Consider the following 13595-nt stretch of genomic DNA (forward strand, 5'->3'; position numbering starts at 1 on the left):
CCCTTTGCTCCCTGCCCATTCATGTGTCTGTCTAGATACATCTTAAATGGTGCAATCATTCCTGCCTCTATCACCTCCGTTGGAAACACATTCCAAGCACCCACCACCCTCTGTGTAAAGAACTTTCCACATATCTCTCCCCAAATCTTTCCCTTCTCACTTTTTGGAGATGCCAGTGTTGGACTGGGGTTGCAAAGATAAAATTCCTACGACACCAGGTTATAGTCCAACAGGTTTAAATGGAAACGCACTAGCTTTCGGAACGATGCTCCTTCAGGTGGTAGTGGAGGGCTCAATCCTAACACACAGAATTTGTAGCAAAAATTTACAGTGTGATGTCTCTGAAATTATACATTGAAAAATTGATGGCCTGTTAAGCCTTTCATCTGTTAGAATACAGTGATAGTTTCACTTCTTTCATGTGTACATCACAAAACCTTTTTTTAAAAAAGTTGCATTTTCAGGTTAGCTGCTAACAATGGTGATAGCTAGACAGTATTTTGAAGGTGTTGGCCCCTGTGTTCTCTGTCTATGCCATGATGTTTAGATTGATTCTAATCTTAAAAAGTGAGATCACGGAGGTTTACATGAATTCGTGCAGTTTTTGAGCTCAGAGTTCTACATGAATGCATGCAGTTTTTGAGCAAAATACAATGTAACTCTAAGTACAAATTCACCCCACAAAATATATGTGTGCATGTGGGTCTTTGTCTATGTGTGTCTGTCTGTCTGTCTGGGTTGGGGGTTATGAGTGTGAGAAAGTGTATGTGTGTGTGTAGTGAGTGCAGAGTGTCTTAAGTCTGTGAGGGGGTGCATGTGAGAGTGTGGGAGTGTGTGTGTCTGTGAGGGTGTGTCTGGGTGTCTGTGTGCATGTCCGTGTGTATGTGTATATAGGAGTGCCAGTGTGTGTGTGTGTGTGTGTGTATAGCAGTATCTGTGTGTGTGTATAGTGCAATGGTGGTCACCTGTAATGTGACATGAACCCAAGGTCCTGGTTGAGGCCCTCCCTATTGGTGCCGAACTTAGCTATCAGCTTCTGCTCGGCCACTTTTCTCTGCTGCCTGTCCTGGAGTCCACCTTGGAGGATGGTCACCCGAAGGTCCGAGGCTGAATGTCCTGGACCACTGAAGTGTTCCCCAACTGGGAGGGAACACTCCTGTCTGTTGATTGTTGTGCGGTGCCCATTCATCCGTTGTCGTAGCCTTTGCTTCCCCAATGTACCATGCCTCCGGGCATTCTTGCCTGCAACGTATAAGATAGACAACGTTAGTTGAGTCACATGAGTACCTGCCATGTACACGTCTTGCAGCACCTACCATGATAGGGTTGTATGGAGTTGTCCTGAGAGCCGGGCAGCTTGCTATAGACAACGATCTGTTTGAGGTTTGGCGGTTGTTTAAAGATAAGTAGTGGAGGTGTGGGGAAAATCTTGTGAGGTGCTCATCCTCATTGATAATGTGTTGCAGGTCATGAAGAATATAGCGTAATTTTTCATCTCCTGGGAAATACTGAACAACGAAGGGTACCCTGTCGGTTGCAGCACGTGTCTGTCTCCTGAAGAGATTATTACGATTCCTTGCTGTGACACGTCGGAACTGGCGGTTGATGAGTTGGGCATCGTACCCTGTTATTGTGAGGGCATCCCCAAGTACTTCCAGGTGCTCTTGAATTGCATTTGTCCAGATTGACCTCCATCTACCACTTCTCTGCCCAACTTTCCAATCTATTTATAGTCTGCTATATTCTCTGACAGTCCCCTTCATTCTCTGCTACACCACTAATCTTAGTGTCATGTGCAAACTTGCTAATGAGGCAACCTACACCTTCCTCCAAATCATTTATGTATATCACAAACAACAGTGGTCCCAGCACGATCCCTGTGGGACACCACTGGTCACGGTTTCCATATTGAGAAACGGCCTTCCATTACTACTGTTTGTCTCCTGTTGCCCAACCATTTCTCTTTCTATTTAACTAGAATACCCTGGATCCCATGCGACTTCACCTTCATCAGCCTACCATGGGGAACATTATCAAATGCATGACCAAAATCCATGTATATGACATCTACGTCCCTTCCCTCATCAATCACCTTTGTCTCCACTTCAAAGAATTTTATTCCCCGCAGAAAACCATGCTGCCTATCACTGATAACCCATTTTCTTCCAAATGGTATTTGTCCTTTTCCTTCGTATCTTCTCCAGTAGCTTCCCTATCACTGACATCAGGCTCACAGGTTTGTAAATAGCTGGATTATTCCTGCTAACCTTCTTAAACGGGGGGACAACATTAGCAATTCTCCAGTCCTCTGGGACCTCCCTCATGTTCAAGGATACTGCAAAGATACCTTTTAAAGCCCCAGCTATTTCCTCTCATTTCCGTTTGTAATCTGGGATAGATCCCGTCTGGACCTGGGAACTTGTCCACCTTAATGCCTTTTAGAATACACAGTACTTCCTCCCTCCTTATGCCGACTTGACCTAGAGTAATCGAAGATCTATCCCTAACCTTAATATCCATCATGTCCCTCTTCTCAGTGAATACTGATGCAAAATACTCAGTAAGAATCTCACTCATTTTCTCTGACTCCACGCATATCTTTCCTCCTTTGTCCTTGAGTGGGCCAATCCTTTCTCTAGTTACCCTCTTGCTCCTTATATATGAATAAAAATCTTTTGGATTTTCCTTAACCCTGCTCCCTAAGGATATCTCATGACCCATTTTAGCCCTCTTAATTCCTCGTTTCAGATTGGTCCGACATTCCCAATATTCTTCCAAAGCTTTGTTTGTCTTCATTCGCTTCTGTGTGCATCCTTTTGCCTCTTCGCTCATCTCACAAATTCACCTGTGAAATGGTTCCATGGTTCCCTAATCCTGCCATTTCTATCCCTCATTTTCACAGGAACATATCTCTCCTGAACTCTAATCAACCTCTGATTAAAAACCTCCCACATATCAAATGTAGATTTCTCTTCAAACAGCTGTTCCCAATCTACATTTCCCAGCTCCTGCCGAATTTTGGTACAGTTGGCCTTCCCCCAATTTAGCGCTCTTCCTTTAGGAACTCTCTCATCTTTGTCCATGAGTATTCTAAAACTTGTGGAATTGTGATTGCCATTCCTAAAGTAATCCCTACTGAAAGTTCAACCACCTGGCCGGGCTCATTCCCCTACACCAGGTTGGCCCCCTTCCCGAGTTGGACTATTTATATACTGTTCTAGAAAACCCTCCTGGGCGCTCCTTACAAATTCTGCTCCATTCAGACCTCTAACACAAAGTGAATCCCAGTCAATTTTGGAAAAATTAAATCTCCTATCACCATCACCCTGTTGTTCCTACATCTTTTTCTGATCTCTCTACGTTCTAGGAGCAAGTGAGGACTGCAAATGCTGGAGATCAGAGCTGAAAATGTGTTGCTGGAAAAGCGCAGCAGGTCAGGCAGCATCCAAGGAGCAGGAGAATTGACGTTTTGGGCATGAGCCCTTCTTCAGGAAAGATTTCCTGAAGAAGGGCTCATGCCCGAAATGTCGATTCTCCTGTTCCTTGGATGCTGCCTGACCTGCTGCGCTTTTCCAGCAACACATTTTCAGCTACTGCTGCCTTCCCCTAGTGAACCATCTCCCCAACAGTATCCAAAACGGTATACCTGACTTGGAGGGAGATGACCACAGGGAACACCTGCATGGACTTCCTGCTCTTTCTCTGCCTTTTTGTCATCCATTCTCTTTCTCTCTTAGCAATCCTAATCTGTGGTGTGACTAATTCACTGAACATGCTATCCATGATCCCTTTGGCATTACATATGCTCCAAAGTGTGTCCATTCACAGCTCCAGGGCCACAATGCCATCTAACAAGAGCTGCAGCTAGACCCACTTCCTGCACCTGAAGGAATTAGGGACATCAGCCGAATCCCTGAACTCCCACATTGAGCAAGAGGAGCAGAACATGGGGCTGAGATCTCCTGCCATTTTTAATCTTAAGCTTCACCTAAGTTGAGACTAAAGTTATGAAGAAGGAGAGTTTTTTTTTAACCAATCACATGATAAATAAGAAAAAAACAGAAAATCCTTACCTTATCAAAACACCACAGTCCTTTTTTTTGTTAGAGGAGCAGGGCTGTGGGAGACACTACACGGGCAGTGTCTTGGGTTCAGCCACTGCCTGAATGCATCAGTTTTTTAAACAGTTTGTTTACCTTCCTGGCAGCCCTCTGGTCCTTGTTATCTCCACCTGTGGCACCGGTAATCCTGGGATTACTACTCTGCTCGTCCCTCCCCTTTAAGAATCATGTAGACTCGACCCTGACCCTGGCACCCAAGAGGCAGCGTACCATCCAGGAATCTCACTTGCGACCACAGAATTTCCTGTTTCTTTATCTCATAATTGAGTCTCCTATCACTATTGCTCCTCTGTTCTCCCCACTTCTTTTCTGAACCACAGAGCCAGGCTTAGTGCCAGAAACCTGGTCACTGTGACTGTCCCCTGTTAATCCCCCTACATCCCAACAGTATCCAAAACGATTGAAGGGAACGGCCACCAGGCTTCCTGCACTGTCTGCCTGTTCCCTTTCTCTCTCCTAACAGTCACCCAGTTACCTTTGTCCTTTAACTTAACTGTGACTACTTCCCATTAACTCCTCTCTATCACCCCTCAGCCTCCTGAATGATCTGAAATTCATCCAGCTCCAGTTCCAGTTCCAGTTCCCTAATGCCATCTGTAAAGAGCTGGAGTTGGGTGCATTTCCCACAGGTGAAGTCAGCATTGTCACCAGTAGTCTCTCTGCTTTAGTCAATGTCTGAGTGTGTCACTTCAGGTGTCTCGCAATCCCCTTGTTAGCATTCACTACTGATGAGCCTTTGTTCCGCCTATTCACGAAATAAGTCTTTCAGAGGAAAAAACTCACCTTCCTAGCAGTCCTCTGGTCCTCGCTCTGACCGGTCCCGCTGCAAAATGGAGGCTGCTGATTCCACAGGGTAAGTATCTAAATGGGAAATTTACCTTCCTAGCAGCACAATGGTCCTCGTTGTCACTGCTTCGGCTGCAAAATGGAGGCTGCTGATGAAAATGACATAAAACTTGGTGGCAGGGTGAGGAGTGTGCAAAGAGCCTTCAAAATAATTTAGATAGGCTGTGTTTGCAAGAACATGGCAGATGTAATATATGGAAAAGTGTGTGGCTATCCACTTTGTCAGGAGGACTGAATGTGCTGAGTATTTAGAGTTATTCAGCATGAAAATGGGCCATTTGGTTCAACTCATCCATGCTGAACAGACATTCTAAATTAATAGACAGATTTTTGACAGAATTTGGCCCATGCCATTCTGAAGCCTTCCTATTCATGTACCTGTCCAGATGTCTTTTAACTATCAAATGTGTACAAACCTCCGCTATTTCCTGTGACAACACATTCATACACGCAACAGCCTCTGCATGAAAAGGTCCTTCTAAAATCTTTCCACCCTTAAATCTATGCCCTCTAATTTTGGACTCCCCTACCCTGGGAAAAAGACCTTGGTTATTCACCCTATCCATGCCCTCATGACTTTATAAACTCCTGTAAGGTCACCCTGCAGCCTCCATCTCTCCAGGGAAAGTAGCCTTAGCCTATTCAGCCTCTCCCTGTAGGGAGGAGGCTGGAAGAACACAGCGAGCCAGACAGCATCGGGAGGCGGAGAAGTCTGCATGAAAAGGTCCTTCTAACATCTTTCCTCCCCTCATCTTAACTCTATGCCCTCTAATTTTGGGTGTAACCTTTCTTCAGGATTGGGGGTGTTTGTTAGGGGAGCTGCAGATAAAGGGGGTGGTGGGGCAAGATGGTGAAGTGGGAATAAGGAGGAGTGGAAGGGAGAGAGAGGGGCTAGGTCATTTTTGTGGGATGGGAAGGGAAGTTATTTGAAATTGGAGAACTCAATGTTGAGTCCTCCAGGCTGTAGGCTGTCCAAGCAAAAGATGGGGTGTTGTTACTCCAATTTGCCATTTGGTTAGTTGTGGCAATGGAGGAGGCCAAAGATGGTCATGTTAGAAAGAGTGGGATCTTCTGCCTGGGCAGCTTACAACCCAGACGACTCAACGTTGAGTTCTTCAGTTTCAAATGACCTCCCTTCCCATTCCTTGACAACGACCCCAACCCCAACCCCTCCCTTCCACTCCTCCCTGTCACCAACTGGATTCATTCCTTCCATTGACCAACCAGGTCATACCCTCTACCTATCTTCGCCTATCCCCACTTCACTGCTCTGCCCCTGCCACCCTATTTATCTGCTTCTCCTCCTACACTCACTACCAGCCCTGAAGAACTGTTACACCCAAAATGTCGACTTCTCCACGCCTTGATGCTTCCTAGTTTGTTGTGTTTTTCCAGCGTGCTGCCTGTCTACTTTGAATTCCTGCACCTGCACTTTCTCTCACTATAATTCAAGCCCTCCAAACTCTGCAACATCCTTGTGAATCTTTTCTGAACCCTTTCAAATTTAATAACATCTTTCCTATAGCAGGGAGAATAAATTGCAGTATTTTTAAATGACAAGAGGTTGAAAAGTGTTGATTTCCAAAGGGACTTTTCATAAATCACAAAGCAAGCATGTACGTGCAGCAAGCAATTCAGAAGGCAAGGTGTGATCATGCTGATCATGGGTCCTGTATGGGTGCATTACTGATAGCAACCACTGTCTCCTAATAGTGCTGCTGAGCTATGAAGAGCTGTTGGCCCCTGATCAGCCAGTGGTCAAGCATAGCTTCAAGGCTTGATGCTGCCTAGTCAATGCAGGAAACTGACTAGGCAGCATCATTGACGTGCAGTTAGTGGATTAATCCATTCAGCCTCAATTTTCTTGATGAATGTGATAATGTCTGTTTAGGATTGTTTCGCTGCTGTTTTCCAACTGGAATCCTAGGAGCTAATGTTGCATGACCGAACTGAGGTAGAGTCTGGTGTCATAATTCTATATTTCTATCAAACTTGGATGAAATAAGTTTTCCTCATCTCAAGCCACTTACCGCACACCTTAAACGTATGCCCTCTGGTCTTAGACACATCTACCATGGGAAAAAAATCTCGTGATCTACTCTGTGCATCTCAATTTTGTGTATCTCAATCAGATTTGGCAACATCTCTGATTTCTCTTCACAGTTAACTATTTGGTCTGCTGATCCTTCCTCTGAACTGATGGTTTTTATGAAGAAGGTAAGGTTGGGGGAGGGGTTCAGGAGTAAATGATAGGTGGAGATGGAGTCCAAAGAGAGAGAAGAACATTAGAAGGGCAAAGGAGTGGATAACAATCTGGCTAGGAGGGTGAATAGATGTTAATGGAACTTGTTAGTGGCTACCAATGGGTTATATGTCATAGCAGGCTATGTGATAACAAGAGCTGGTGTGTGTGGACGGGGCTAGGACATAGAAGAGTACAAGCCCTGAAGTTATTGAACTTAAGATTGAGAGTCCACAGGTTGCAGTGCCCAAGTGAAAAAATTAGGTATTGTTCTTCCAGCTTACACTGAGCTTCACCGGAGCACTGCAGCAAGCCTGAGATAGAGATATTGGCCAAAGAACAGGGGGTGGTGTTCTACACTTTGTTTCCCCAATGTAGAGGAGACCACACTGTGACCAGCTAATGCAGTAGATTAGATTGTGTGAAGTGCAGTAAAGCGTAGCTTTACCGGCAGTGTGGGAGGTGGTAAATGGATAGGTGTTACACCTTCAATTGCAGTCGACAAGGATGTCCTGGAGAAAATGGTTCCTGTGGAAAGCAGACAAGGAAGGTAAAGAGGATATGTATTTGATGGTGGCATCTCTTTGGAGGAACGCCTGGGTGTGGATGGTAGATTACGACAAGGGGAGCCCTATTACTGTTGCTGGAAGGAAAGGAGGGGATGAGGGCTGAAGTTCGGAAGATGGGTCAGATCTGGCTGAAGGCCCTGCCACAACAGTGCTGGGGAATCCTTGGTTGATGAAGAAAGTGGACATTTCGAGGCTCCCTGGTCGATGTTGGCATCATCGGAACATATGCGATGGGGATTGAGTCTTTACAGGAAGCAGGGTGCGATTATATGTAGTATAACTGTGGGAGTTGGTGGGTATATAATGGATATTAGTTTATAGTGGGTTTATAGAAATAGAAACAGTTGTCAAGGAAGGGAAGTTAGTAGTCAAAGGTGGACCAGGTGAAAGCGAGGGTGGGGTGGAAATTGGAAGCAAAATCGATAAACCTTTCCAATTCTAGACGAGAGAGGAAGGCAGCACTGATGATTTATCAGAGAAAGAGTTGAGTGGGGGCTGAAATAGGACTGGAACAAGGAATTTTCCATGTACCCCACAAAGACCTGCATAATTAGGGCCCATGCAGGTACCAATGGCCTGAAGAAAATCAGATGAGTTAAAAGAGAAGTTGTTAAGGCCTTTTTACCAGGATTAAATGAAGAGCTCTGATACCGTCCTGGTGGAGAATGTACTTCTAGAGGGATTGCATGTCTGTGGTAAAAGAGGAATCGGTGGAGCCTGCAAACTGGCATAAAGTATCAGAGAAATCACAGATATAAGTGGACAGGAACTGGACCGGGGAGAAAATACCGTGCCTAGATAGGAAAAGGTAAGATAAGTAGGCAGCAACAATGGGTTTACCTGGGCATCCTGTTGTGGTAGAAGCAAGCTGTGTGGGGTTCGGATACTATCAGCTTGGAGACAATTGCACGGAGATCCCCAGGCGAGAAAAGGTTAGTGACAATAATTGATAGAATGACCTGATGTACCAAGGAATTATGGGTCCAGGTGAAGATAGGAGGAGATATCTGATAGCTGTCACTCAGCCTCTGCAATATATAGAGGTCAGTACACCAAACTATACCAGCACCACCCTTATTGGCAGGCTTAATAACAGAGTCAGGGTTGGATCTTAATGCATAGAGTGCAGTCAGTTTGTGGGGGAGATAGGTTGGAACGGGTGAGTGCAGCAGAGAAATTGAGGCGACAAATGTCATGTTGACAGTTCTCAATGAGCAAATTGAGTGCAGGTGTAGTGTATCAGAGGGGTCTAGGTTTGTTGGAGGTGGGCTAAAGGATCTGTAGGATGGGGAGAGGATGCTTGTCTGAAGAAATGGGCACACAGATGAAGATGACCAGAAGAATTTGATGTTGCCTTGCCTGAAATTCATTGAGGTGGAGATGCAGAAGGATAAACTGACACCTTTGCTGAGTACAGAATGTTCAGCATCGAAGAATGTAAGGTTAGGAAGGATGGTGAATATGTGACAGCAGACGGGGTTTACCTCCTCCCTCCTCTGTATCCAAGGGCAGAACGTATCTTCCAGGTGAAGAAATGCTTTTCCTGTATTTCACACAATGTAGTCTACTGCATCCACTGCTCACAGTGTGGTCTCTTCTACATTGGGGAAAACTAGGCTTAGACTGGGTGACTGTTTCACAGAACATCTACGTTCTGCCCACCAAAATGACCCTAGCTTTCAATTGCCTGCCACTTCAGCATGCCAACCCTGTTCCCTGGCCAACATCTCTGTCTCAGGCTTGCTGCAGTGCTCCAGTAAAGCTCAGGCAAAGCTGGAAGAAGAACTCCTCATTTTCTGCTTGGGGACCCTACAGCCAATGGACTCAAACTTGAATTCAATATGGACTCTTCTTTGACCATCCCCACACACAGGCCTTGTTATCACATGGTCTGCTATTACACACAACTCACTGTTAGCCACTCTATTAACAACAATTCACTCTCTTACCCAGATTCTTATTCTTATTCTTATTCACTCCTTTTTCGGTCCAACTGTTCTTCTCACTCTTTGGGCTCTATCCCCACCTATTGTTTTACTACTTTTCCCCTCCTCCCACCCTGTCTTCTGCATAAAAACAGACGTTTTCCTAGCTATCACAAGTTCTGAAGAAGGGTCACTGGACCCGAAATGTTCACTCTGATTTCGCTTCCCAGTTGCTACCAGACTTGCTGAGCTTTTCCAGCAGTTTCTCTGATCGTTTCTGATTTACAGCATCCGCAGTTCTTGCAGTTTTTATTACACCATTTCAATAGTCTGCAACCAGAACTGCATACAGCATTATATCCGTGATTTAGCCAATGCTGTGTAACGTTGCATCTTGAATTCCTTGTTCCTATAGTCTGTGCCATAGCTAATGAAGGCAAGCATCCCAAAAGATTTGTTCACCATCCTGTGTGACTGTGCGCCACCTTCAGGGTTCTATAGCACCAAGGTCCCTTTGTTCCTCAGTACTCCCTAGGGATCTGTCATTCATAATATTACAGGCCTTTGTGTTATAATGCACGTTTCATCAATACAAATTCGCTGTAACGCAATTGACGAATTGGGGATGCTGTTTCTAAAGCGTGAACTTTTAAAACATGTGTTGGCTGTTTTGCGATTACAGTGGCAACACTTTAAGCGTTGTTTCTAAAGTGCAATTTTTCTATAACGCAGGGTTGCACAAGAACACAACCATCAAGATATAGAAAAATTGACTATGTTCTCATTAGGTCTTCCATCTCACGCTTACCAGGATTAAATTCCATCTGCCATTGCTGTGCCCAATTTGCCAACTGGTAATATCAGACTGTAGCCTGAGACCTTCCTCACTATCAACATTACCATCAATTTTCATGTCATCTGTTTGTATTTTCTACATTTGCATCTAATTCATTAATATAATTTAACAGCAAGGGTCCCAGTGCCAATTCTTGTGCTACACTGCTGGTCACAAGCTTCCAATCATATTCAAAATCAACCCTTCACTATCTCCCTAAACCTCCTATTTGCAAGCTAACTTTGGATCCAGTTTGTCAACTTGCCTTGGATCTAATGGGTTCCTAACTTTTGGACCTGCCTCCCATGTGGAACCAGGAACTGAGGAAACTGTGGGACAACCCTTCAGAAATGAGATTAGAAATTTCTTCAGCCAGAGTGTAATGAACCTGTGGAACTCATTGCCACAGAAAGCTGTTGGAGGCAAGTCATTGAGAGACAGGTTTTGCTCACGGGATCAAAAGTTACTATGAGAAGACAAGAGAATGGGGTTGAAAAATATATCAGCTATCATAGAGCAGACTCAATGGGTTGAATAGCTCAACATTGAACGAACATCTGGATGAGGAATTAAAAAGCCAGGATATAGTCGATAGACAAAGTATGGTAGTTTGGTGACTGTTGGTCAACATATATTGGTTGGCCTAAGGGCCACTTTCTATATGTTAGTTAAACATGAGTTTTCCTTAACAAATTCTTCCTTGCTGTTCTGAATTTTCTGTGTACAAATTCTATCCCATATAATTGGAGAAGCTTTCTTGGAGAGAAGACCAAGAGGAGACTTGATACAAGTTTTCACAATCATGATTAACCTGGATGGTGTAATAAGATAGAAACTGTTTTTGCTCATGAAAAGCTTGAGAACCAGGCAAGTGTTTTACATAAGAAGCAAATGTGAAAATGATTTCTCTCACTTCGCAAACAAGCAATTAAGTCACGAAGTGCACTGGCTGGACATATGACAGAAGCAGGTTTAATTTGAGACCTTCAAGATCTTAGTTAAATTGTATGCAGACAATTAGGCGAATGCAGGAGATTGGCAACAAATAAAAATGCTCTGAGAGATGGGCTTGTTTTGCAGTGTAATGATTCTGTGGTTTCAGGGTTAAGGTAAAAGTGGGCTCATGAGCATGAACACCAGCTTGAATCAGTCGGATTGAATGGTTTGCTACTTTACTTCAGTAAGTCTATGTGAAAATAAATCTGAACCTTGTGCGAAGCTCAGAACACTGATCAGTTTCTTCTTTTGGTTGTAGGCAAGAAGTGCTGACCTTCCTGATCTCCCTGGAGAACTCCCTCTCCGCCCATGTGGAAGCACTGCCAGTATGAAAGTCAAACACGTCAAAAAGTAAGAATACATTTGTTGCTGTTTGTACGGGCTGGGACTCGCTTGGCTGGCATCTGTTTTGGGACAATAAACTGTGTGTCAGATGATATCTCACTGATCTTTCACTGCAGTAGTCACAATTCTTCAGCGTCTCATCAACCACCTTCTCACTCGAGATATAGGAGTAGAACTGTGCCATTTGATCCATCAAATCTGCTTCTCCATTCGATTAAATCTGATATGTTTCTCAACTCCATTCTGCTACTTTCTCTGCTTCAGTGTGGTTCTTTTGTTGTTTTCTGCTTAGTAAAAAGTGTATGTTTCTTGATTTGGAATACTTTGACATTTGATGGTTGTTGAATAACATATTTATGTTCTTTGCGTAATGTCTTTCATTTATGTAATGAAACTTAAACACATTAAGGAATGTTATTGCCTATTTAGCGTCGATTGAGTATCAATGTGCATTCGTTTAAGTAGAGACTAAAGTCAAAAATCAAAATATTACATATCCTCTTCAATATTCTTTTGTATATTTAGACTGGGTGGATTTAATTCCATTCATTCCAATAAACCTTGCTTTCTTTGCAAGGACGTAAATCCTTGTATTGTCATGTCTGGGATTGAAATTGATGAAAACAAGACAACTGTGCATGTAGTTTTTTTAAAAAAAGGAGCCACATTAGTGCTGAACAAAAATGAAGAACTACAAGTGTTGGAAACCTGAAACAAGAACAGCTGGTGAAGCTCAGCAGTTCTGGCAACATCTGTGAAGAGAAAGCAGAGTTAACATTTTGGGTCCAGTAACCCTTCTACAGAATTAACTGTAGCTAGGAAGAATTGCATATATGCTAACAATGTTTTTTTTTGGAAGTGTGGGTGCTGAATGGGAAGGGTTTGGATTTGGTACTGGACAATGAACCAGGCCAGGTGTTAGACTTGGAGGTAGGTGAGCACTTTGGTGATAGTGATCACAATTCGATTACGTTTACTTTAGCGATAGGTATATACCGCAGGGCAAGAGTTATGGCTAAGGGAAAGGCAATTATGATGTGATTAGGCAAGATTTAGGAAGCATAGGATGGGGAAGGAAGCTGCAGGGGATGGGCACAATTGAACTGCAAGTCCTTGGTAAGTATGTACTTGTCAGGCAGAGAGGAAATGGTCAAATGAGGGAGTCGTAGTTTACGAAGTTGAATCTCTTGTCGAAAGGAAGGAGGCTTATGTAAGGATGAAACGTGAAGGTTCAGTTAGGTCACTTGAGAGTTACAAGTTAGCCAGGAAAGACCTAAAGAAAGAGCTAAGAAGACCGAGGAGGGAACATGAATCTTTGGCAGGTAGGATCAAGGAAAACCCTAAAGCTTTTTATAGCTATGTCAGGAATGAAAGAAAGACTAGAGTAAGATTAGGGCCAGTCAAGGACAGTAGTGGGAAGTTGTGCGTGGAATCTGAGGAGATAGGAGAGGTGCTAAATGAATATTTTTCATCAATATTCACACAGGATATTGACAATGCTATCAAGGAGAATACTGAGATAAGGCTATTCGACTAGACGAGATTGCAGTTCATACAGGGGATGTGTTAGCAATTCTGGACAGTGTGAAAATGGATAAGTTCCCTGGGCTAGATATGATTTATCCTCGGATTCTCTGGGAATCGAGGGAGAAGATTGCAGAGGCTTTGGCTTTGATCTTTATGTCATCATTGTCTACAGGAATAGTACCAGAAGAC

At 43.8% G+C, this 13595-nt stretch overlaps 1 protein-coding gene across 5 annotated transcripts in view; it reads left to right on the plus strand.

Moving 5' to 3' along the window:
• arhgap32b (Rho GTPase activating protein 32b) overlaps nt 1–13595 on the plus strand; it is a 574866-nt gene that overhangs the window by 287093 nt on the left and 274178 nt on the right. For all 5 annotated transcript variants that reach the window (XM_060846659.1, XM_060846660.1, XM_060846663.1 and 2 more), the window contains one exon: nt 11794–11885. In XM_060846659.1, the coding sequence (XP_060702642.1) occupies nt 11794–11885 (92 nt within the window). The remainder of the gene's footprint in view (nt 1–11793; nt 11886–13595) is intronic.

Source organism: Hemiscyllium ocellatum, chromosome 29, assembly GCF_020745735.1.
Source record: "Hemiscyllium ocellatum isolate sHemOce1 chromosome 29, sHemOce1.pat.X.cur, whole genome shotgun sequence".
In the NCBI taxonomy this organism is placed as follows: domain Eukaryota; kingdom Metazoa; phylum Chordata; class Chondrichthyes; order Orectolobiformes; family Hemiscylliidae; genus Hemiscyllium; species Hemiscyllium ocellatum.